The sequence below is a fragment of the Hyla sarda genome, chromosome 1 (genome assembly GCF_029499605.1).
Source record: "Hyla sarda isolate aHylSar1 chromosome 1, aHylSar1.hap1, whole genome shotgun sequence".
NCBI classification, from domain to species: Eukaryota; Metazoa; Chordata; class Amphibia; order Anura; family Hylidae; genus Hyla; species Hyla sarda.
Window position 1 is genome coordinate 340,188,522 of NC_079189.1, and position 27,030 is coordinate 340,215,551.

General features: G+C 45.4%; 1 protein-coding gene across 3 annotated transcripts in view; it reads left to right on the plus strand.

Annotated features, from left to right (window-relative positions):
- MTAP (methylthioadenosine phosphorylase) overlaps window positions 1-27,030 on the plus strand; it is a 62,191-nt gene that overhangs the window by 3,818 nt on the left and 31,343 nt on the right. The window contains exons 2-6 of one of the 3 annotated variants that reach the window (XM_056520436.1): window positions 4,662-4,748; window positions 8,998-9,056; window positions 10,582-10,749; window positions 11,654-11,756; window positions 24,098-24,337. In XM_056520436.1, coding sequence (XP_056376411.1) covers window positions 4,662-4,748; window positions 8,998-9,056; window positions 10,582-10,749; window positions 11,654-11,756; window positions 24,098-24,337 — 657 coding nt within the window. Of the gene's footprint in view, window positions 1-4,661; window positions 4,749-8,889; window positions 8,914-8,997; window positions 9,057-10,581; window positions 10,750-11,653; window positions 11,757-24,097; window positions 24,338-27,030 lie in introns of those variants that run through there. The other 2 variants (XM_056520445.1, XM_056520453.1) reach the window with 2 other exon arrangements.

The following is a 27,030-nucleotide window of genomic DNA, read 5'->3' on the forward strand; positions in this document are numbered from 1 at the left end:
GACGGGAGGAAGCCTGGAGGACGCGGCTGGGGACGGGGGAGTGCTGGCGACCGGCCCCGGTACTTACCTCGTCCCTGAAGACCCGGATCCAGACGATGAAGACGGCTGCGACAGGAGAGTTCCTCTTCAGCTGCGGTCGGGCCCTTTGCAGCAATGCACGTCGCCGTAAAGCGACATGCATTGCTGTAATGGGACCCTGTATACTACTACTCCCAGCATGCCCAGACAGCCCTTGGCGTCTGGGCATGCTGGGAGTTGCAGTTTTGCAACATCTGGAGGTCCACAGTTTGGAGACCACTGTCCCCTTCCAGATGTTGCAAAAAAAACTACACATCCTCAGCATGCCCTTACTGTCCAGGCATTCTGGGAGTTGTAGTTCTGTAACATCTGGCCCTTCAGATGTTGCAGAACTACAACTCCCAGCATTCCTGGACAGTTTTGGCATACTGGGAGTTGTAATTTTGCAACATCTGGAAGGGCACAGATTGGGAACCACTGTATTAGTGGTCTGCAAACTGTAGTCCTCCAGATGTTGCAAAACTACAACTCCAAGCATGCTGGGAGTTGTAGTTCGGCAACATCTGGCTCTAAAGATGTTGCCGAACTACTACTTCCAGCATGCCTGAGAATGTTTGGGAGTTGTGGTTTTGCAACAACAGGAGGCACACTGGTTGGGAAACATTGTCTGTTTCCTAACTCTGTGTTTCCCAACCCGTGTGCCTCCAGCTGTTGCAAAACTATAACTACCAGCATGCACTGATAGACTGTGCATGCTGGGAGTTGTAGTTTTGTACTTCTATGGAAAAAAACTGATACCCCCCGTGAGCAAGATGTAAAAAATGAGTGGAAACTACTCCCCACCAACTTCTTTTTAATATCTGAACCGTATCCCTTGTCAGGTGTGTTTCTAGCAGGCCAAGAACGCATGGGAGATAGTTTTTAACCACACTCATTACTGCCATCCTTTTAACATTTTCCCCAAGCCCCCGAACGTTCCAGGCTATCAATTTTATATTACTCATCCTCTATCCCCTCTTATCCCTCTGTCCATTATGAGGAAGGAACGATAGCAGAGGAACCAGGAGAGGGAGAGAAAAAAAAAAAAAAAAACACAAACCTCGGTCCACCATACACCCCCCCCCCCCCCCCGCGCCATCCCCCTATGGAGTTGTTGCACTTATTAACAGCTGCTAGTATTTTCTCCAGTACCGGGGAGGGTATTTCTCCCTCCTCCGGAGAGGGATAAGGACCCTGCTCCCCCACATTGGATTTATTTTGATTTCTTTTTACAGATATCCCAGGAGATGACATGTATTTGTCCAATTTGCCTGTGCTTTTCTGGTCCTTTCCAGGACTATTGGTTTTATTTAATTTTGGTGCCATTTTCCAAGAGGACCTTTTTACCCTACGCCACCTCCTACTTAGGATAAAAGTTGAGGGTATCAGAGCACAGTTCCACTTCGTGAAACACACTATACACTGTGTGTCCTATGATACAGTCAAAAATCACTTTCAGTGTCGGGGGGAAAGAGATGATGCACAGGGGGGAAGTTCTTCTATTCTGATACACAGGCACTCTCACTGCCAGTTCGTTTAATTCTACTAATCGTTCCCTCCTTAAAAATAAAAAAAACGAGGCGCAGAGGGCGAGGAATACACTTCTTTCATACACTGTGTCCAATATTGCAATCAGGGGGTCACCTTCAGTGTCCCGTTTTAGTGGTGAAAAATAAAAGGATGGTACCCAGGAGGTATTTCTTCTCCTCTAATACACCGGCACTCTCACTGCCTTTCCATATATTTATCTTAATCAGTTCCTCTCATTTAATGAGAGCAGAGGACAAAAAACACAGTTCCCTTAAAGTGTTAATCTAAGCAGTAAAGCGCCGTTCCTTAAACAATGCTTATTTACTGGGAGCTTAGGGAGAATCCAGCAGAGGGCCGCTCCCTCAGTTTGGTGGAATAACACAGTCAATAGAGAAAAGAAACATATGGGAACGTTCTGACCCCGTTTTCTGCTGGAGTCCCTTGACGACCACCTGTTCTTTTACTTGAACTTGTGCCTGGAGGCAGGCTCTCACTCTGCCTCCTCTGCCGTCTTGGGGCTCAGGCTCCTCCGCGGTTTCCCTGTTGTCGCGCTGCTGCCTGCTCCGCCGTACGCCTCCAATGGCCGATGGCGTGCAGTGGCGTCTCTCCGGCTCTCACCCGGAACTCTGCTGTCCAAGCCTCACTTTCGCCTCTGCACACAGCGTGGTGTGGCGTTCCTCCGGCTCTCACCCGGAACTCCACCGACCAAGCCTCACTCTCGCCTCTGCACACGTGGGGCGCTGACTTCCCCGCTCTCCCAATCTCCAACTTCTCCCGCCAGGGATTTCACCAGCAAATAAAGACCGCTCAGCTACCGACTGCGGGTATGTACCAACTGGGGTCAGTCGGGGGTTCTCCAGCAAGGCATGGACGAGTCTCCAGGGCTAAACATCCATCCTCAGCTGTCGGTTCCCTAGGGGGGGGGGGGGGGGGCGAGGCATTCACCCTCCTCCCAGCATGCTCCTCCCCCAAGAAAGGATGCAAGTTACCAAAAATATTTTACCACTATGTTAAAGTAGAATATGTCACGAAAAAACAATCTCGGAATCAGAATGATAACTAAAAGCATTCCAGAGATATTAATGTTTAAAGTGACAGTGGTCAGATGTGCAAAAAATGGCCGGGTCCTTAAGGTGTAAAATGGCTGGGTCCTTAAGAGGTTAAGCATACTCCTTTTCATACAAAAAGTTATAATTTTTTTTTAGTAGTAATATAAAACAGAACCATTGTAAATTGGGTATTTTAACCCGTTAAGGATGCAGGGTTTTTCAGTTTTTGCACTTTCGTTTTTTCCTCCTCACCTTTTAAAAATCATAACCCTTTCAATTTTGCAGCTAAAAATCCATATGATGGCTTATTTTTTGCGCCACCAATTCTACTTTGCAGTGACATCAGTCATTTTACCCCAAAATCTACAGCGAAGTGGGGAAAAAAACCAATGTGCGACGAAATTGAAGAAAAAACGCCATTTTGTGACTTTTGGAACTTCCGTTTCTACGCTGTACATTTTTCAGTAAAAATGACACCTGATCTGTAGGTCCATACGATTAAAATGATCCCCTACTTATATCGGTTTGATTTTGTCGTATTTCTGGAAAAAATCATAACTACATGCACGGAAATTTATAAGTTTAAAATTGTCATATTCTGACCCCTATAACTTTTTTATTTTTCTGCGTATGGGGTGGTATGAGGACTCATTTTTTGCGCCGTGATCTGAAGTTTTTAGCGGTACCATTTTTATATTGATCGGACTTTTTGATCGCTTTTTATGAATTTTTTCATGATATAGAAAGTGACCAAAAATACGTTTTTTTGGACTTTGGAATTTTTTGCGCGTACGTCATTTACCGTGCGGTTTAATTAATGATACATTTTTATAGTTATGACATTTACGCATGCGGCGATACCACATATGTTTATTTTTATTTACATGGTGTTTTTTTTTTATGGGAAAAGGGGGGTGATTTGAACTTTTGTTAAGGAAAGGGTTAAATCACATTTATTAACTTTTTTTTTCCCACTTTTTTTTGCAGTGTTATAGCTCCCATAGGGACCTATAACACTGCGCACACTGGTTGCCAGCACTGTTCACTGCAAAGCCATAGCTTTGCACTGATCAGTGTTATCGGCGGTCGATTGCTCAAGCCTGAATCTCAGCCTTGGAGCAATCAATCGCCGAAGGGACACGCTGGAGGAAGATAAGAGGACCACCGTTCATGTCTCAGGTGATCGGGAAACCGCATTTTCACTGCGGTGGTCGCGATCAGCCCCACTGAGCAGCCGGGAAGGTTTTACTTTAGTTTTAGATGCGGCGTTCAACTTTGAACGCCGCGTCTAAAGGGTTAATAGCGCACGGCACCGCGATCGCTGCCGCGCGCTATTAGCCCCAGGTCCCGGCTTCAGATACATGCCGGGACCGACCCGATATGACGCAGGGTCACCGCGTGACCCCGCATTATATCGCGGGAGCTGGCCAAGGACATAAATATACGTCCTTGGTTGTTAAGGGGTTAATAGTATGGATCTACAGAAATTAGATAATGGCCCAATTTATCAATCAGCCTGAAACCCTAGTTGTGTTTTTTTTTTTTTTTGCCATAGCAACCAATCACAGCTCAACTTTCACTTTACCAGAGCTCATTAAGATATGAAACCAATTAGGGTTTCAGGCTAATTGATAAACCTCCCCCAATGTGTAATTTTTACCGAAGAGTGCACTGTGTAGAAACTGAAGCCCCCCAAAATGAAGTTTTATGGTTTGTTTTTCAATTTTGCACCACAATGTTTTTATATTTATTTATTTATTGTTGTTTGTTTTGGGATGAAGAGGGATGAAGAGCGTAAAAGCACCCCAGAGTTATTAATGCATAAAGTGACACAGGTCAGATTTGCAAAAAATGGCTGTCCTTAAGGGGTTAAAGAAGGTAACGGGCGAACCAGATCATAACAGGCAAGCCAGAGCATTTTTCAATGGTGAAGTTAGTACTATAGTATGTCTGATGTCGAGTTTTGTTCTTTCGGTTATTCTTTATAAAAACAATGTAATAAAATATTTATTATTTCTATCATAGGTTGGAATTATTGGTGGGTCTGGACTGGATGACCCTGATATTTTGGAAGGAAGAACTGAGAAATACGTTGAGACACCCTTTGGCAAAGTATGTACATATATTACATACAAGCTATGGATGTATCTTATGTTAAAATTTATAATAGTAGATTTTCAGTAATACATTGTTACACTTTATTAAAGGGGTACTCCCGTGGAAAACTTTTTTTTTAAATCAACCGGTGCCAGAAAGTTAAACAGATTTGTAAATTACTTCTATTAAAAAAAATCTTAATCCTTCCAGTACTTATTAGCTGCTGAATACTGCGAGCAAATGGTTTTCTTTTTGGAACACAGAGCTCTCTGCTGACATCATGACTGTTACATTCTTATACTGGTCAAATTTCATTTGACACAGTCACCATTGGAATAAATTACTCGCATTAAGTAAACAAAAATGACATTTATTATTAGGCTCATAGACAAATATGGCAGACAGAACAAACTAGTAAATCTTATGTAAATAACAGTCCTTGCTTAAGTATTACAATAATAACCATAGGAAGTGCAGGCATGTTCTTAGAACAATCTCGCCAACTGAGGGTTGTGTGGGCTGGATTCATCATTGAAAGTTCATCTAAGATGGCTTCTTCCTTCATCAAACTGGATTGGCTCCGCCTCCTTCCTCTTGGCTTGGCTTGGCTTGGCTTACTTCATCCTTGGTTCTTCATGATGCCCTCCTCGTCCTCCATGAATGAGTGAGGTCTCCTTAATGATGCTGCCCCCTGGTGTTGCAGTCTTCTTTTATACCATACTTATGGGTGTGTTATTTACATATGTGGGCGTGGTTATACTAAGTCTTATATCCATAAATATACTTATCTCTATATATCTCCTCCTAGTGGGTTGGTTTGAGTATATCTTTAACTAATGGGTGTATACAATATGTCATGCTTAACTTGCATACTGATTGGACATTACTACCCTTCACATATATGGTAGGCCTGTGACTAACTTAGAATAGTATGCTATGCATAGCTCTAGCTAAGCAATATCTATCTATAGTATTCAGCTATAGCCTAAAGGTCATGGCATCCATCTTGTATCACAAAATACCATACTCTTAGCTCAATACCTTGCATGAGTTATAATTGTATATTAAATATTTTTACAATGACCACAGTGTTCTCTGCTGATACCTCTGTCCATTTTAAGAACTGTCCAGAGTAGGAGAAAATTCCCATAGCAAACATATGCTGCTCTGGACAGTTCCTAAAATGGACAGAGATGTCAGCAGAGAGCTGTGCTCATGATTTCAGCTCGTGAGAGCACTGTGTTCCAAAAATAAAATAATTTTCTCTGTAGTATACAGCAGCTAATAAGTACTGGAAGGATTAAGATTTTTTTTAATAGAAGTGATTTACAAATCTGTTTAACTTTCTGGCACCAGTTGATTTAAAGGGGTAGTCCAGTGGTGAAAAACTTATCCCCTATCCTAAGGATAGGGGATAAGTTTGAGATCGCGGGGGGTCCGACCGCTGGGGCCCCCTGCGATCTCTCTGTACGGGGCCCCGGCTCTCCGCCGAGATAGCGGGTGTCGACCCCCGCACGAGGCGGCGGCCGACACGCCCCCTCAATACATCTCTATGGCAGAGCCGGAGATTGCCGAAGGCAGCGCTTCGGCTCTGCCATAGAGTTGTATTGAGGGGGCGTGTCGGACGCCGCCTCGTGCGGAGGTCGACACGCCCCCTTCCCGCGGGCTGTCGGGGCTCCGTACAGGAGATCGCAGGGGGCCCCGGCGGTCGGACCCCCCGCGATCTGCAACTTATCCCCTATCCTTAGGATAGGGGATAAGTTGCTCACCACAGGACTACTCCTTTAAAAAAAAAAAAATTTCTAAGTAAGTAACCCTTTAAGTGTGTAATACAATACTTGGAACTTCATTTACTTTTCTTTACTTTCACAAAAGAATTCTGCAGATAAATTCCTCAGCAGCAGAAAATTATTGATTTCAATGGGATTCCGCTGCACTGTGCACATAGCAGAATTTCCGTGCCGTGTTTCTGGCTTGGAAATCTTGATTCCGGCATCCGCAAAAACATTAAACATGTTCACTGTTTTTGCAGATTCCAAAAGGAAATGCATTGCCATCAATGAGACAGCGTAATTCTGAGCTGTCTTAGCGACCACAGGTTTTAGTTTTTTTTGTAAAGACATTGCACACACTTTTTGCATGTGTGAACCTAGCCTTAGGCTCCAAATTCTGTGCACTGCAACTTTTCCATACATCTTAAAGGGGTACTACGGCCCTAAGACATCTTATCCCCTATCCAAAGGATAGGGGATAAGATGTGTGACCGCGGGGGTCTTGCATTCAGCACCCACCTCGGGAAGCTGCACGCCGCGCTGCCAGTTCAGAATCTGCCGTGTGACGACATCGCCCCTGTGTGACTTCACACCCCCTCACATAGACTTGCATAGCGGGGCGGGGCGTGATGTCACATGGGGCGGAGTCGTGATGTCGCGATACTCCGGTTCCGTGGTAGTCACACAGCAGATTCTGAGCTGGCAGCGCGGCGTGCAAAAAGGTTTGTACAAGACACAAACATCTCTCTGCAGAAGTATGGAACAGATTTTCCCTCCTCACCTCTGTGACAGCACCAACAGAAGGTTTCTTTCATTTGAGGAGATTTATCAAAACCTGCGTAGAGAAAAAGCTGATCACTTGCCCATAGCAACCAATCAAATTGTGTCTCCTATTTTTCAAAGGCCTTTAAAAAAAAAAAAAAAAAATTGGCTATGTGAAACTGGTTAACTTTTCCGCACAAGTTTTAATAAATCTTCCCAATTGCCCTTAAAAGGGACACGCGGCAGTGCTTTTTCCTGTCCCTTCTAAGGCAGGCACAGGAGGTCCTGAGGCTGCTGTCATGGTGGGTCCAGGGAGGTCAGTACCTGTGCCACAGGATCGATCAGGGCTTGGTTCATGCCGCAGTTAGTTAAGAGTAAGGCCCATTCCTCACTGGGAGATGTTCTGCTGCCTCAGGAGTTATGTGCATCGCCTTCAGTTCTCACGCTGGGGCTGTAGTTGACGTCAGCCGGCATGTGTGATGAGATCTTCTGTGAGGTGAGTCTGATGGTATGGATATCCAATGGGGTAGAACCGCCCTGGAGATCACCCTAGTATGAGCCCTTTTATATATTAGGGGCCAGATCTGGGGGCAGTTATTCTAAGGGGATTAGTGTTTTATTACTTAATCTCGGCCATTTCTAATTCAAGTTAGGCCCTGGGCAAGCTATAACTGAGGATCTTACTTCTGGGTCTGGTCCAGTAAATCCTAGTTCTTTTGGTGTTCCATGCATATATTATATTGCAGGGTCCTGATGGTCGTTCATTTTTCCAGGGGGATTAGGATTCGATACAGAAAAAACCCAAAACCTTAAGAAGACCCCAAAAAGTGTGCTCTCTGCTCTGGATAGGTCATCAGTATTAGATTTGTGGGAGTTTATCTCCTGGCATGCCTATCGGGCAGCTGGTTTTGGGACTGCTTCAATGTTTTGTGCCCTGCAATCGGCATACTGTTGGTAATAGCAGTGCAAGGAGGGAACTACAGCATTACCCTGTTCTCTCAAATGGGACAGTTTCTAATGCTACAGTTTCTTGCGCTGCCATTACTAATAATACAAGTATGAACAATAAATAGAGGCTGCAGCCCCTATAAACAGCCTGTTTGCAGGGGCGCCTACTGGTCTGATGTTGATGGCCCATATTTAGGAGAGGTCATCAATTTTAAAGGCTGAATAATCCTTTTAATGGCTAAAGTTTAGGTAACAATATATATTAACTAACAAAATGATAACTATTGAGCGCAGTGCATAGGTTGAGTCTGCTAGATCCTTTCTGAGAGAGTGCCCCTCCATTCTGACCACAGAGCACAAAGCAGGGGTCCCGTTATGCCTCTATCCTTATTCCTCAGGCACATTTGTACTTATTGAATTAGACAGCTTTAATACATGAAGAGTTTCATAATTTAGTCAATGATCTTGACAGATCAGTATTTTTATGTGTATGTACACAGACAGTAGTGGAAATGTACTTGCCCATTTTCTCTGACACACATTGGCTTATATGGAGTGAGACAGCTAATTCTCATTCTGCTTTCTAGCTGAGAACAAGGATTTAGGCTGGATCCCACCTAACTTTTACAACTTGCCTTATTGACAGGTCTTAAAATTACAAAAGCAGTTGATGTGGGGCCATCCTTTTCATGGATAGGGTAAAAAATATTACCTATTTGCCCATAGCAGCCACATTTTTCCTGACATCCTCAGCGCTGTAACATGGTTTGTGTCTTTTATAGCCATCAGATGCCTTGGTTCTTGGAAAAATCAAAAATGTGGACTGTGTTCTACTTGCAAGGTAAGGTTGAGACAATTGCCAGCTTATGGATGTAAGAAGTGCATTTATGAGTATATATTGGTCTAACCTTTGAGACTATTTCTTGTGATGAGTAGCCATTGGGAGGAACTCAATCTTTGGAGCTATGAGAACGTATATGATATATAGTGATAGTAGCACTAGTTTTTGTTTTTACCCTAAAAGGATTTTGTTTTGTAGATACATGTTGTTGTTTTAATATACCGAAGTTTAAAATGTATCAACCTTTCTGGGACTTGCTGCCTACATTGTTGCTAGGTCCCACACATAGTGATTGACCCAATACATAGGACTGTGATAATTCTTGCAAGGTAACCGTAAGAACGTTTACCTCAAACTCAATTTCTTAAACTTTGTGTTGAGATCGCTCACTATTCTACAGATCTGTTTGCTGCCAGTGACTGGGAACCTGAAAACCCATAAAGACTTAAAACTGTTATCTGAATAAATGTTTTCTATATTTAAAAGTTACAAGGGTGTCAAGAAAAATTAAAAACACGTTCTCACCTGTCACTCATCCTCTGCCCTTGCCTATTCACGCTGTCAGCACTTCTTGTTCTCCTTCCTGATAAATAGGAAATGCCAGCTTAGACAATCATTAGTTGGGTCAGATCACTGGTGAACGGGCATTTCTAGGTGTTGGGACGGAGAACAGGAAGCACTGGCAAGCGTGATTGCCACTGGGGGGAATCGGTAGCCCTGCCGACTTGGCAAAGGCAGCATAGAATGTCAAAAAGTTGCTAAGCAACTGCCTTCTCAAATGGACACAATGGGGCCTTATAACAATTTAACAACAATATCTAGAGGTTTTTTATTTATTTATTTTTATTTATTTTTTTAACAATTCCAAAATAGTTTTGTGTAATGTAAGAAACACATGTAATATATACTTATTGAAACCATAAGTTTCACATGAGTGTCTTCTCAAACTACTGTACTAAAAAAATGTATATAGTCACTTACAAAGCTGGATATGTATGTATGTATTATATATCTTCACACTTTGGTTGTCCTCTAAGTTATGTCCTCTGTTATTCCTTAAAAGGGTACTCCGCTGCTCAGCGTTTGGAACAGACTGTTCCCATAGCTGGACTCAGCGCTGGGAGCTTGTGATGTCATAGCCACACACCCTAATGATGTCACACACACCCCACCCCCTCAATGCAAGTCTATGGGAGGGGGTGTGACGGCTGTTTGTTCCAAACGCTGAGCAGCAGAGTACCCCTTTAAGGATACGTTCACATGTACAGGATCTGCTGCATATTTTCTGCAGCTGTTTTTACTACCCATTGAAGTTAATGTGTAGCAATTATCAGCTGCCCAAAATATGCAGCAGATCCTGTATATGTGAATGTACTCTAAGGAAGGAAAATCCCTGCAATTAGAGCGATAATTTAGCTGCCAGTAAATACAGAGGTTGTTACTTCAAAATGTTGTGATCTCTATTTAGATATTTAGGAACCAATTTGGAATCTCTATTAACAGTTTTGATGTCTCTGTTTTGTAGACATGGCAGGCAACATACAATCGCTCCAACAAATGTCAACTTTCGTGCAAATATTTGGGCATTGAAGATGGAAGGGTGTACTCACATTTTGGTCACCACTGCTTGCGGGTCACTGAGAGAGGAGATCCAGCCTGGAGATATAGTTGTTATTGACCAGTTTATCGACAGGTGAGAATAAAAATGTCTTCACTTCTGGGCTGGGTCAGCCTTACCTTCAAAGTTCTATACCGCAGCTCCTCCCTGGGCTGTAAAAGTTTAGACTAACTTTTTTCTCTCCATATTTTCTTCCCCACAACCTCCCTTTGAATTTTATGTTGCTGATCAAAAGCTATAAAGAAAACCCTTTTTTTACCACTAGATGTTGCTGTTTTATATTAACTTGTCAACAGAGAGGAAAGTGTTTAGGGCACACTGTGTAGTGATTATAAACAGGAGAATTGTATTAAAGGACATCTGCAGCAAAAGACAACTTATCCCCTATCCACAGGATAGGGGAGAAGTTTCTGATCGCAGGGGGTCCAACCGCTGGGAGCTGCTAATGCACGTAGTTCTGAGAGGTCGATGGTACACCCCCTCCACAAACAGTTCTATGCGAGAGGTGGGGAGGCACTAAGGCTCCCATATAGATACATGGAGGAGTCGTGTCAGCCGCGGCGTCTTGCTGCGGTCGGCACTTTCCTGTATGGGAGAGCCGCGGCAGAGCCCTTCCCCCATGCTGGAAATTGCGGGGGGGGGGGGTGTATGTCCAGGTGGTCGGACCCCCTGCAATCAGACACTTATCCCTTATACTGTGGATGGGGGTTAAGTTGTCTTTAGCTGCAGATGTCCTTTAAGGGTGTTCAAGAAGTAGTGCTCAGTAAATTCCTTTCATTGTGTATAGAGAATTAGACAAAATTTTATTTTCAAAGTTTTGTTGAAATGTTCAGGGACAATGCTAGCTGTGCCGCATATTCTTCTATGACAATATTATAATATGTATGTATATTCAACCTAATTATATAATGTTTATTACACATAAAGTGACAGAGGTTTCTTAATCTGCTTACAAAGCTTAATTGGTGACTGTTTACAGGACTACAAAAAGACAGCAGACCTTTTATGATGGAGCACCCAGCTGCCTGCCTGGTGTTTGTCATATTCCTATGGCTGAGCCCTTCTGTAGCAAAACCAGAGAGGTAAGTACTAAATTATGATCAACTGATGGCTCAGATAGTCAGTGCTTTACATGGTGATTGAATAAAAATAGCTCTAAAAAGAGATGGAGATTATACATGTTAAATATCTCATTTATATTTGTTGTGATATATACAGTGGGGAGAACAAGTATTTGATACACTGCCGATTTTGCAGGTTTTCCTACTTACAAAGCATGTAGAGGTCCGTCATTTTTATCATTGGTACTTTTCATCTGTGAGAGATGGAATCTAAAACATCAATCCATAAAATCACATTGTATGATAAAAAAAAACTGAATTTGCATTTTATTGCCTGACATGAGTATGATACATCGGAAAAGCATAACTTAATATTTGGTACAGAAACCTTTATTTGCATTTGCAGAGATCAAACGTTTCCTGTAGTTCTTGACCAGGTTTGCACACACTGTAGTAGGGATTTTGGCGCACTCCTCCATACAGACCTTCTCCAGATCCTTCAGGTTTCGGGGCTGTCGCTGGGCAATATGGACTTTCAGCTCCCTCCAAAGATTATCTATTGGGTTCAGGTCTGGAGACTGGCTAGGCCACTCCAGTACCGTGCTTTTTACGGAGCCACTCCTTAGTTGCCCTGGCAGTATCTTTTGGGTTGTTGTCATGCTTGAAGACCCAGACACGACCCATCTTCAATGCGCTTACTGAGGGAAGGATACGATGCAGTCGTCCTGTCTACTTTGCAGAGAAGCAGCCCCAAAGAATTATGTTTCCACCTCCATGTTTCACGGTTGGGATGGTGTTCTTGGGGTTGTACTCATCCTACTTCCTCCAAACACAGTGGGGGACATTTACTAATCTAGTCTATTCTGGGTATGCTTATAGACCAGCGTATGTGGTAGTCTCCTGTCTATTGTGCTCCTAATTTATCACAGGTCTCACAGCCCTTGATAAATTCTGTGCTCAGACTTCAGGGTCTACAGCTTAAACTGCATTTAGACCTGCTCCAACATGGTCTGACATTTCAGCGTATTTTGGGCAGATGCGACTTGTCGCACAAAAGTCGCACTTGATAAATTCAGCACCAATGCATTTTCCAATGCATTTTCGTCTAAAATAGACTTGCATGCATCATGTTCTAAAAATCCTCTACAGCAAAAGTCGCAGAAAAGTCGCACATATTTAGACTGCGACTTTCTGTGCGACAAATTTAGACAGGAAAAACCAGTCTAAATCCTTTGATAAATCTCCCCCAGTGAGTGGAGTTTAGACCAAAAAAGATCTATTTTTGTCTCCTCAGACCACATGACCTTCTCCAATTTCTCCTATGGATTATCCAGATGATCTTGGCAAACTTCAGACGGGCCTGGACATGCACTGGCTTGAGTAGGGGGACCTTTGCGTGTGCTGCATGATTTTAATCCATGACGGCGTAGTGTGTTACTAATGGTTTTCTTGGAGATTGGTCCCAGCTGTTTTCAGGTCATTGACCAGGTCCTGCCGTGTAGTTCTGAGCTGATTCCTCACCTTCCTCATGATCATTGATGCCCCACGAGGTGAGATCTAGCGAGGGAGATTGACCATCATCCTGAACTTTTTTTTTTATTTTTGAATAATAATTGCGCCAACAGTTGTTGCCTTCTCCCCAAGCTGCTTACCTATTGTCCTGTAGTCCATTCCAGCCTTGTGCAGGTCTAAAATGTTATCCCTGATGTTCTTACACAGCTCTCTGGTCTTTGCCATTGTGGAGAGGTTGGAGTCTGTTTTATTGTGTGTGGACAGGTGTCTTTTATACAGGTAACAAGTTTAAATGGGTGCAGTTAATACAGGTAATGAGTGAAGAACTGGAGGGCTCCTTAACACCTTAAGGACCAAGCCCATTTTCACCTTAAGGACCAGGCCAATTTTATCTTTGCGTTTTCGTTTTTTCCTCCTCTCCTTCTAAAATCCATAACTCTTATTTTTATATTTCCATCTACAGACCCATATAAGGGCTTGTTTTTTGTGTGACCAATTGTACTTTGTACTGAAACCTCTCATTTTACCATAAAATGTACGGCGAACCCCAAAAAATATTTTTTTAGGGAGGAAATTTTAATGAAAACCACAATTTATCTATCTGCTCCATTGGGGGACACAACCTTGGGTGTATACTGTTGTTGCTAGGAGACTTGACACTAAGGAAATCAAAAAGTCGGCTCCTCCCAGCAGGATATACCCGCCTACAGAGTCTGGGGTAATCAGTTTAAGCTTAGTGTCGCAGGAGATGGACACTAGTCTGGGGTTCTCCCCAGACTTGGTCTAACATTTTTTTTTTTTTTTTTTTTTACAGAATAGGGACGTTTAGTTTTTCTTATTCCCTTTTATTTTCCTGTTTTAAGGTGGGGACTCAGGAACATAGCGTTCACTGTTTCCCCATTTGCGATTGAGGGGGCACAAGCATCGTGGATGTACTGTCAACCCCCTCTCGCCAACGGCCAGCGCCTGGGGTTGTACCTCAAGGGTCCGGGTCCCCCACTTTTCCCTGCTCATCTCGCTTTTCAAGCCCGGCATGATGCAGGTGACAAAAAGCTGGCTGAAGACTTCCTGACTGGAAGACTTCATTAGGTAAGTTCTTCAGATTTAGGTGAGTATTCCCCTTCTCCCTTTTTTTCTTTCAGGTGTCGGGGGCTTGCAACCTCTGGAGAACCCCTGTTTTGGTCTCACTCCTTTTTATTGTTTCTAGTTGGGGTCCCTATTGGGCATGGGCTCCCTAACGCTATTGGGGGAACTCGGGGTTAATATCAGTGGTGTAGGACTGTTCATTTTTACTCACTGGGCAGTCCCTCTTTATTCAGCAGCCGCGGCTGCATTCTCTATGGGTTTTTTTTTCTTCTGTGCTCCGGCCGCGTGGTGTGCAGCGCGACCGGGGCGCAGTGTACTTTTGTTTTCACAGTGGCTCGCTGCGCCGGCACTTCGCCCGCTCCTGTTCCCCATGACTCACATATGCTTCGGGGATTGGAGTGGGCGCCATTTATGAGTCGGCATCTTCTTCCCCAGCGGGATTCGCGCTCTAGGGAGAACGCGCAGCACGGCCAGGGCGCAGTTTTCTTTTGTTTTTGCAGTGGCTCGCTGCGCCGGCACTTCGCCCGCTCCTGTTCCCCGGCACTCACATATGCTTCGGGGATTGGAGCAGGCGCCATTATGAGCCGGCATCTTTCTTCCCCGGCGGGATTCGCGCACTAGGGAGAGCGCGAATCTCTTCAGCCAATCAGAGCTGTGCGGGGGACTGGAGGCCAATCAGAGGCGCTCCAGTCTAACCCGGCCCCTCTCTTCTAATTGGTCCTGCTGTCCCTGCTTTTTTCACAGCAGCTGCCTGGTGGGGGACATGGATGCTGGTGAGATTAACCTATTTTTTCCATGTCCGCTGTCCCTCCCTCTAAGCAGGTACCTGGGGCCCTGGTCACCTACTATACTTGTAAGGGCTGCAAAGCAAAATGCCTGGGTCTGCTGAACCCACTTGTTCCGCCTGCACCACTGCACCCCCTGACCCTCCTGGTATTCCTATTCAGGATGCTCTCCCAGACCCAGTGGGCTCTGCTGCCCCTCCAATGTGGGTGTCTTCCCTCTCTGTCTATTTCTGACTTGGCACAGGTCTCCCGTTCCATGGTGACTACCTTAGAGAGATCCTCCTTACACCGTTCCCCAATAGAGCCTCGCTCTCCCTCACCCTATTTTAAACGCTTTCACAAGCGTAATAGGGGCCATTCCTCTGACTCCTCTCTGGAGTCTTTGTACAGACGTAGGCATGGGCATCGTCCCTCTGCTACGTCTTCCAGCAAGTGTCTTTCTTCCAGAAGACGCTCCCCGAGTCGCCGTTCTGAGTCTTCAGAACGGCGCGCCAGGTCAGTGTCTCCCTCTTCTAAGGCTGCCTCCACCCGTTCCCACTCCCCTGGTGAACTAGTTGATGAGGCTGCTTCTGTTTCAAGACTCAGAAGACCATGCAGACATGACCGATACGGTGGACTCATTGGTTTCGGCCATAAGAGACACCTTTCACCTAGAAGACCCAGGAACTTCGGATGCTGTTCAAGCGTGTTATCCCTTTGCTAAGGACCTCATTGCCTGGTGGTCCTCACCACCTACGGTGGACCCACCAGTCTCCCGTCTATCTAAGACTACTACCCTACCTTTGCCCGATGCTGCATCTTTTATGGATCCAGCGGACAAAAAGGGGAGACCTTGGCTACATTTGCCTTTGAGGCTGCGGGTTCATCTCTTCTACCTGCCTTTGCCTCTGCCTGGGTTTCCTGGGCCCTTAAGATCTGGGTTTCCCGACTCAGCCAGGGCAATTCTTCTGGAGCTTCCTCGGAAGAACTGGCCGACTTATTTCTCCTGCTTTCTAAAGCGGGAGATTTTCTGTGTTCTGCTTCCATGCAGTCGGCCCGCTGTGCTGCTTTTGCCACGGGTAACCTTGTGGCTCTCTGTAGATTCGCGTGGCTCAAAGCCTGGGATGCGGACGCAGCCTCTAAGAAGTCTCTCGCTGAGCTTCCTTTTACTGGTTCTCGGCTTTTTAGTAAGCGCCTAGACGAGATCATCTCTGAAGCCACGGGAGGGAAGAGTTCCTTATTACCTCAAAATAAGGCCTGTAGAACTACCTCCCGCTGTAAATCTACCTCCTTTCGGACCTTTGGGGTCACGAAGGGGACCAGGCAGGCGCCTTCTCGGGACAAAAAGGCTCCCTTCTTTCAGACTCGCACATCCTGGAATTCGGATAACCGTTCCGGACGCTTTGCGCCAAGGTGGGTACCCACAAACCCACCTCCGCCTGAAGGGACGCCCCCACCCACGGATTTTTCTCGGGTGGGAGGTCGACTGTTACTCTTCCGGGACGTCTGGACCACGTATGTGCAGGACTCCTGGTCAGGGATGTGGTGTCCAACGGTTACCGGATCGAGTTTGCCTCTCTTCCAAAGGATCACTTTTTCCTTTCCCGAGCTCCGCGATCTTCCTCTCTGGCATAGGACTTCCGGGGTGCGCTTCAGTCCCTCCTCATTCAGGGGGTCATTGTTCCGGTTCCTCCCAGGGAACGCTTTCAGGGTTTTTATTCCAACCTCTTTGTAGTTCCCAATAAAAGGGGGTCCAATACGCCCCATCTTGTATCTAAAGCTCCTCAACTGGCATCTCCTCTTGCGCTACTTCCGCATGGAGTCTCTCCGTTCGATCGTGGCAACCATGGATCAGGGGGAGTTTCTTTCCTCAATGGACAAAAAGGATGCCTACCTCCATGTTCCGAATTTTCCGGGACATCAGAAGCAGTTCTTCTGCTTTGCTGTCCCGGAGGGACATTTTCAGTTTGTGGCTCTCCCCTTCAGCCTAGCCACAGCTCCGAGGGTGTTCACCAAGGTCCTTGCGCCGGTGATCGGTCTGCTACGGGCAAGGGGGGTCTCAGTGATCCCTTACTTGGACGACCTTCTGATCAAGGCTCCGTCCAAGGACCGGAATCTAGAGTCTCACCCTCACTCTTCAGGCCCTGTCTTGCTTTGGTTGGTTGGTCAATCGGGACAAGTCCAACCTATCCCCCACTCAGTCCATGGTTTTTCTAGGACTTCGATCCGACACCTGGTCCGCCCGGGTTCACCTTCCGCCGGACAAGCGGTTGACCCTTCTGTCGGGGGTTCGTATACTCAGGATCCCCTCCCCAGTATCCTTTCGGTTTTGCATGGAAGTCCTGAGTCGAATGGTGGCGGCCATGGAGGCCGTTCCCTTCGGTCAATTTCATTTTCGAGTCCTTCAACTTGCAATTCTATTCCGGTGGGACAGGTCCCCATTGTCCCTCGATCGCAAGATCGTACTTCCTCGGTCATCTCGTCGCTCCCTTCTGTGGTGGCTCCGCTCCCCCCTGCTTCTTCAGGGGTGCTCCTTCCTGCCCCTCCATTGGCTGGTTGTCACGATGGATGCCAGCCTTTCGGGTTGGAGGGGTGTCTTCCGAGACCGGACAGTCCAGGGCTTTTGGTCTCCCAGGGAGACACTTTTCCCGATCAACATCTTAGAGCTGAGGGCAATCTACCTTTGCCTGTTACATTGGGAGATCCTTCTCCAGGACCGCCCAGTTCGTGTCCAGTCGGACAACTCCACTGCGGTGGCTTACATCAGTTGCCAGGGTGGCACCCACAGTCTGGCGGCGATGACCGAAGTTTCCAAGATCCTTCTCTGGGCGGAGCTCAGGGTTCCAGCCATCTTGGCAATTCACATCCCAGGCATGAACAATTGGGAAGAGGACTTCCTAAGCCGGTCCTCTCCCGACCCCGGCGAGTGGTCCCTTCATCCGGAGGTGTTTGCAGAGATCTGCGGCCTCTGGGGAACTCCAGATGTGGATCTCTTTGCATCCCGCCACAACCAGAAGGTTCCCCTCTTTGTGTCGAAGTCGCGGGACCCCCATGCTCTGGCAGCGGATGCACTGGTAATTCCTTGATCGGGGTTCACCCTACCTTATCTGTTCCCTCCTCTTCCTCGCCTTCCCAGGGTCCTGAGGTAGCTCAAAGCAGAGGGCATTCCCGCCATTCTCGTGGCTCCAGATAGGCCTCGGAGGGCGTGGTACGCCGATGTCGTCCGGCTCCTGGACGACGTTCTGCTGCGCCTTCCGCTTCGTCCAGACCTTCTCTCTCAGGGTCCCCTGGACCACCCCAAATTGCCGTCTCTGCATTTGACTGCGTGGTGGTTGAGACCGCGGTACTAAGGGCCCGTGGCTTCTCAACACAGGTGATTTGCACCATGCTCAAGGCACCCAAGCCTTCTTTAAAGGGTCAAGTGTCTGCCCTTTCCATTCTTTTCCAACGCCCTCTGGCATCTGATTCTCATGTTCAGGCCTTCCTTCAAGGAGTGGCCCACGACCCCCAGGACGAAGGACTCGCCGAAACGTGCGTTGGGGTGGCGTTGCTCCAGCAGACCCTGTTAGGAACTGGATGTTACAGTTTGGTATGCCTATTGTCTTCACTGTGTGCATTGTACTGTATGATAATTAGAGCATTGTTGTGCCTATATATGTGCTGTTAATGCACACATGTGTGACTATGCACCATGTTACTTTTCCTTATATAACTTATTAATGTGGATCTGTCTGTGAGCAACGCCTTTGTCTTCCCACTTTGTGGATGCTTCTCCCTATTTGTGATTTTAAATTAATTAATTGTTAATGTATATTTAATAAAGTTATATAATTTTTATATTATAAGTGTCCCGTGGAATTACGCACGGTGAACTTTAACATCAGTGTGAATGGGTCTTCTGCGAGATCCGTTCACTGAGCAATTTTAATAGTTCAGCGCAAAGAATGAACATGTTACGGGAACTTTGCATAGTCGTCAATGGTGATGGCGCAGTGACGCTCGGTCCTACTGCTGCAGAATGCTTCCAGGCTGAATCTCCTTTGGCTGAATTCCGCGAGCGGAGATTCAGCGAGATTTACTCAGTGTGAACGCACCCTAATGGGAGGTAACTTTAGTTTGGAAATGTGGGAGTCAGAGTGTAGGTTTCACTTACAAACTCCACAGCTCTGCTCAAAAGCATAGAGATTGTTAAAGGGGAAACTTAACTGAAAAAATATTCAGTAAAACATGCATTTCATTTATTTAAAGGAAAACTGTCACATGTTTTCTCCCGCACTATCTGTACTGATGGATAGTGCGGAAGACGCTGATTCCAATGAGCCCTACCTTGCCCGGATCGGCCCGGCTGTTCGCCTGCAATTGTACTTTTATTCTATGTGGAAATCTTGTTGTAACTGGCACAGGCGGGGCTTCTGCAGCTTAACTGGCACTGACGTCAATGCCGCTTATGAATATTCATCCCCCCTCCCTCCAGTTAAGAGCGGCGAAGAGAGGGAGAACTGGAGGGAGGGGGGATGATTATTCATAAGCGGCGCTGACGTCAGTGCCAGTTAACCTGCAGAAGCCCCACCCATGCCAGTTACAGCAAGATATACACATAGAATAAAACTACAATTGCGGGAGAACGGCCAGGCGGATCTGGGCAAGGTAGGGCTTGTTTTAATCAGCGTCTCCCGCACTATCCATCAGTACCTGTGGATAGTGCGGGAGAAAACATGTGACAGTTTTCCTTTAAATTCTTTCTATGCATAGGAATCCAGTGGGTGGTCCTTATCAGGGATTAAGTTAATAAGCATTAATAACTCTGGGATGCTTTTACTTACGAAATTGATTCCGAGATTTAGTTTTTTTGTGACATATTCTACTTTAACATAGTGGTAAATTTTCGTTGATACTTGCATCATTTCTTGGTGAAAAATTCAAAAATTTCTGGACAAATGTTAACATTTTGCATTTTTTTTAGCTTTGAAGCTCTCAGCTTGTAAGGAAAATAGACATTCCAAATAAATTATATATTGATTCACGTATACAATATGCTGCGCACGTCCTGCCTGTCATCCTGCTGCTGTCTCTGCTCCGGGGGCCCGATCCCACCGCCGATGCCAGGGATCAGGGGCCCCCACTACAGGTACACACACCTGGCATCCGCTCCCGCCCTCTTGAGTAGGGGCGGAGCGGGTGCTGTTAGGGACACCCCCACAGCAGGCGTCCTGAATCGTTGGCAGGTAACGGCTGACGAATCAGGACAATCAGGAGGTGGCACCAGTGCCACCTCACTCGTGCTGCTAAAGGGTGATAGCACCTATCGCCTTTTTTTTCCGGGTCAGCAAATCGCCAATCTGAATTGCCGACATGGGGGGGATCTCAAACCCACCCGGGCGGGGACCGGAATTCCCAGGGGCATACAGGTACGCCCTGGGTCCTTAAAGGTTTAAATTGATAAGGAATACAGTTATGTTACAAAAAAAAATAAAATAAAGTTTGTTTATTTATGAACAATAAATACATAAATCAGGCCAAAAATTAAACATTATGGCTCTCAGCAGGTATAAAAAGGAAAAAAAGCAGACGTTGCTTGTTATAGCTCCGGCTATTCAAGAAACTGAGGAAACTACAGCACCTTTTATGTAACAGTATGAAACGAGTGGCTTTAACCCCTTAAGGACTGAGGCCTTTTTTGCAATTCTGACCACTGTCACTTTATGCATTAATAACTCTGGGATGCTTTTACCGATTATTCTGATGCCGAGATTGTTTTCTCGTGACATATTCTACTTTACCACAGTGGTACATTTTCGTCGTTACTTGCATCCTTTCTTGGTGAAAAATCACAAAATTTTATGAAAATTTTGAACATTTTGCATTTTTCTAACTTTGAAACTGTCTGCTTGTAAGGAAAATGGATATACCCAATAAATTGTATATTGATTCACATATAAAATATGTCTACTTTTATATTTGGATCATAAATTTGACATGTTTTTACTTTTGGAAGACATCAGAGGGCTTCAAAGTTCAGCAGCAATTTTCCAATTTTTCAAAAAAATTTCTAAATCGGAATTTTTCAGGGACCAGTTCAGTTTTGAAGTGGATTTGAGGAGGTCTTCATATTAAAAATACCCCATAAATGACCCCATTATAATTGCACCCCCCAAAGTATTCAAAATGACATTCAGAAAGTGTTTTAACCCTTTAGGTGTTTCACAGGAATAGCTGAAAGGTGGAGAAAATTCTAAATCTTCATTTTTTTTTTTTACACTAACATGTTCTTGTAGACCCAGTTTTAGAAATTTTACAAGGGGTAAAAGGAAAAAAAAGCCCCCCCCCCCAAAAAAAAAAAAAAAATTTGTAACCCAATTTCTCTTGAATAAGGAAATACCTCATATGTGTATGTTAAGGGCTCAGAAGGGAAGGAGCGACAATGGGATTTTGGAGAGGGAGTTTTTCCGAAATGGCTTTGGGGGGCTTGTCACATTTAGGAAGCCCCTATGGTGCCAGAACAGCAAAAAAAAAAAAAAAAAAAAAAACATGGCATACTATTTTGGAAACTACACCCCTCAAGGAACGTAACAAGGGCTCCAGTAAGCCTTAACATGCCACAGGTGTTTGACGACTTTTGGTTAGTCAGATGTGTAAATAAATTTTTATTTTTTTCACTAAAATGCTGGTTTTCCCCCAAATTTGACATTTTTACAAGGGGTTATAGGAGAAAATGCCCCCCAAAATGTGTAACCCCATCTCTTCTGAATATGGAAATACCTCATGTGTTGACGTCAAGTGCACTGCGTGTGCACTACAATGCTCAGAAGAGAAGAAGTCACATTTGTCTTTTGGAAAGCACATTTTGCTGAAATGGTTTTTGGTAGGCATGTCGCATTTAGGAAGCCCCTATGGTGCAAGAACAGCAAAAAAAAAAACACATGGCATACTATTTTGGAATATACACCCCTCAAGGAATGTAACAAGGGGTACAGTGAGCCTTAACACCCCACGGGTGCCTGACAAATTTCCACTAAATTTGGACGTGAAAATGAAAAATTTGATAATTTTTTTCACTAAAATGCTGGCGTTACCCCAAATATTTCATTTTCACAAGGGTTAATTGGAGAAAAAGCCTCCCAAAATTTGTAACCCCATTTCTTCTGAGTATGGAAATGCCCCATATCTGGATGTAAAGTGCTCTGCGGGTGAACTACAATGATCAGAAGAGAAGGAGCGCCATTGAGCTTTTGGTGAGGGAATTTGGTTGGAATAGAAGTGGGAGGCCTTGTGCGTTTACAAAGCCCCCCCCATGGTGCCAGAACAGTGGACCCCCCCCCCCCCCACATGTGAACCCATTTTGGAAACTACACCCCTCACAGAATTTAACATTTACACCCCACTGGCGTTTGACAGATCTTTGGAACAGTGGGCTGTGCAAATGAAAAATAAAACATTTTCATTTTCACGGACCACTGTTCCAAAAATCTGTCAGACACCTGTGCGGTGTAAATGCTCACTGCACCCCTTATTACAATACGTTAGGGGTGTAGTTTCCAAAATGGGGTCACATGTGGGGGGTCGACTGTCCTGGCACTATGGGGGCTTTGTAAACACACATGGCCTTCAATTTCGGACACATTTTCTTGCCAAAAGTCCAATGGCGCTCATTCTCTTCTGAGCATTGTAGTTCGCCCGCAGAGCATTTTACATCCACATATGGGGCTACAGATTTTGGGGGGCTTTTTTGCTATTCTCCCTTGTGAAAATGAAAAATGTAGGGTAACACCAGCATTTTAGTGAAGAATTTTTTTTTTTTTTTTTTTCATTTTCACATCCAACTTTAATGAAAATTCTTCAAACACCTGTGGGGTGTTAAGGCTCACTATACCCCTTGTTACATTCCCTGAGGGGTGTAGTTTCCAAAATGGGGTCACATCTGGGTATGTATTGTTTTGCGTTTATGTCAGAACTGCTGTAAAATCAGCCACCCCTGTGCAAATCACCAATATAGACCTCAAATGTACTTGGTGCTCTCACTCCTGAGCCATGTTGTACACCTGCAGAGTACTTTACGCCCACATATAGGGTAGTTCTGTACTCAGGAGCAATAGCGTTACAAATTTTGGGGGTCTTTTTTTTATTTTTATTTATTTATTTATTTATTTTTTACACTAACATGCTGGTGTAGACCCTGACTTTACCTTTTTATAAGGGGTAAAAGGAGAAAAAGTCCCCCAAAATTTGTAACGCAATTTCTCACTAGTACGGAAATACCCCATATGTGGCCCTAAACCTTTTCCTTGAAATACGACTGGGCTCCGAAGTGAGAGCACCATGCGCATTTGAGGCCTGAATTGGGGATTTGAATCCGCCATAAAAATACCCTACGGCAGTGTTTCCCAAACAGGGTGTCTCCAGCTGTTGCAAAACTCCCAGCATGCCTTGGCAGTCAGTGGCTGTCCTGCAATACTATTGTTGTTTTTCAACAGCTGGAGGCTCTGTTTTGGAAACAGTGCCGTACAAGACGTGTATTTATTTATACTTTTTTTTTTTTTGTTTGGGGTGGGGAGGAAGAGAACTGTGTAGGGGTATATGTAGTGTTTTTTACTTTTTATTTTGTGTAGGTGTAGTGTTTTTAGGGTACATTTACACAGGCGGGTTTACAGGGAGTTTCTCGCTTGGAGTTTGAGCTGCTGCAGGAAATTTGCTGCATCTCAAACTTGCAGCAGAAAATTGTTTGAAGTGGGGGCGTATGGGTACGCCCAGCGTCGTTAAGGGGTTAACATGCTTTGATTGGTACAGTTTAGCTGTACCGCAAAGGAAGTGTATGATGTTTGTTCCTGTGTGGCACATATCTGTTATGGTAATGAAGTTGAAATTGTTGTCACCCTTTAAAGAAGCATGGAAAAAGTACACACTTTTTGAACAATCTTATTACAAGCTTTTTATATTCTTTTAGGTCTTTTATTAAGTATTTGCTTGGAAAGCTTTCTTTTTTTCAATTTTTTTTTCTTGTAGGTTTTGATAGACATTGCCAAGAAGCTTGGGATAAAATGCCACCCTAAAGGCACAATGATCACCATAGAAGGCCCACGCTTCAGTTCCAAAGCTGAAAGTAACATGTTTCGGCTTTGGGGAGGGGATGTTATCAACATGACCACGGTTCCGGAGGTGGTTCTAGCCAAAGAAGCTGGACTCTGTTACGCAAGTCTTGCATTGGCAACAGACTTTGATTGTTGGAAAGAGCATGAAGAAGCTGTAAGTGCTGAATGCATTGTGTGTTAAGATGTTGTTTTTTTTTTGTTTAACCCCTTAACCTGTTGGGGATGGAGGGCGTACCTGTATGACCTCCGTATTTCCGCCGGAACGTTCACCAGGCATCCCGTGACATCGCCCAGGGGGGTCCTGAGACCCCCCATAACGACGATCGCTGTGATTGGACGGTCAATTCTGACAGTTCAATGACAGCTTATCCGGGCTGATCTGGTCTCTGGTGACCCGATCGTCTGGAAAATAAGGTTGATCGGAGCTGTCAGAGACAGCCCCGATCATCCTAAAGGATAGGAGCGAGGTGGCAATTGTGTCCTCCAGTTGTTGCATAACTACAACTCCCAGCATGCCCTTCGGCTTTCAGTGCATGCTGGGAGTTGTAGTTTCGCAGCAGCTGTAGGCAGGGCAGGTTTTAGACTAAGTGTGGCCCTGGGCAAAAATGAAAAATGGGGCCCCTAGATTGCGTGACCAAAGATCACTATGTTGCGCCTCCTGAATTGTGCTGCATCTCGGCTAATGCAAGTAAATGAGACTGCGCTGCAAAGCCCAAATGGCTGTGACTACAACATGAGAAACGTAATAATTCCATCCAGGATGAATTTTTGGCTGTGGTAATTTGGGGGTCGCAATGTGACCCCATTTAGTGCAGATCAGATCAGCTCCCCCCTTTGCAAGACGGAAGAGCACGGACACCTGTGGAGCAACAGCAACTTGTAAGGACACACGTAGAGAAATCCAGTGCAAAACAGCATCATAACATGTATGGTCACAGAAAGCCATACATTTTATGATGCTGTTTTAAGGGTTTAATAAACCACCTAAAGAGCAAGAACGGATTTGCGCTGGATTTCTGTGTGACCACATTTACTTACATTAGTTGAGATTCAGCACCATTCAAGGAGAATAACATGGCGATCTTTGACTGTGTGACCCATTTTTGCCATGTAGCCCTAACCTTATATTGTAACCTTGTTCTCTATACAGTAATAGTCACCGAACACAGATAAACAGTGATCTTCTCAATGCTGCCTATCAGTAATAGCGCCCACATATACTATAAGGCTAAGTTCACAGACAGAATATCCACATGGAGAATTTCCGTGCAGATATTCCGCAAACTGCAGAGCACCGACATAATATGCCGGCACTAGGACTGCACAGGAATGCATCGTCTCATAGACAGCCATGCATTCTGTGCGGACACAGAAAATTGAATTACCATGCCGGAAACACCTGTGGATCTGCCGGTGACCAGACCCATTTTGTGCCTCCAGCTGTTGCCACCCCCCTTCCCCTGCCTCACCCGCCCCTGGCCTGCTGAAAATGTTTCGAACGCTGGGGCAGTGGACTACCCCTTTTAAGTATGCAGCATAGTTCCCCCCCTCATATTCAGTTGGCAGTATTGTTCCCCCCCATATTAGTTTGGCAGTATAGTTCCCCCATATTAGTTTGGCAGTATAGTTCCCCCATATTAGTTTGGCAGTATAGTTCCCCCATTTTAGTTTGGCAGTATAGTTCCCCCACATTAGTTTGGCAGTATAGTTCCCCCACATTAGTTTGGCAGTATAGTTCCCCCATATTAGTTTGGCAGTATAGTTCCCCTACATTAGGTTGGCAGTATAGTTCCCCCCACATTAGTTTGGCAGTATAGTTCCCGTTCCCCCCCCCCCCCTCATTAGGTTGGCAGTATAGTTCCCCCACATTAGTTTGGCAGTATAGTTCCCGTTCCCCCCCCCCCCTCATTAGGTTGGCAGTATAGTTCCCCCACATTAGGTTGGCAGTATAGTTCCCCCACATTAGGTTGGCAGTATAGTTCCCCCACATTAGGTTGGCAGTATAGTTCCCCCACATTGGGTTGGCAGTATAGTTCCCCCACATTGGGTTGGCAGTATAGTCCCCACACCTTAGGTTGGCAGTATAGTTCCCCCACCTTAGGTTGGCAGTATAGTTCCCTTTCATTAGGTTGGCAGTTTAGTCCCCCCACATTAGGTTGGCAGTTTAGTCCCCCCACATTAGGTTGGCAGAATAGTCCCCCCACATTAGGTTGGCAGTATGTTCCCCCACATTAGGCTGGCAGTATATTCCCCCACATTAGGCTGGCAGTATATTCCCCCCCACAGACATACAGCCTACAACCATACACAGTGTATGGCTGGAGGCTGTATGTCTATGTATTGCCCTATGTGGTCGGAGCACTGAAGATGACGTGCCGCTGGTAACTGACCATGCTGGACAGCGAGCGTCCTCCTGCTCGATGCTCCGCGCCTCCGTTCCTATGGGCGCACGCACGGGCTGCCAGTGACCTCTCGGCAGCCCCTGCGTTTTTAAAGTTAATACAGGGCCGCAGAGAGTTAATGGGGGCAACCTTGTGTCCCGAAAAGATCTTTCGGGACATAGGGATGTCCTTAAGAGTGATGGGGGAAATTAATCTGGGAGGGGCGGGGCAATTGCGGCCCCATTGCGCCCCCCCTCCGGGATCTGCCACTGATACTTACACTACCAATACCATCTTTAATTTTGATTGGACCCTGGGCAAGCAATTCCTCCTCCTCATGTAATCTCTTTACTGGAGTGACAGACTGTAACAAACCCCCTCCTCATGTAATCTCCTAACTACGGGGGGTGATACACTGTAACAAACCTCCCCCTCATGTAATGTCCTTGCTACTGGGGTGACACAC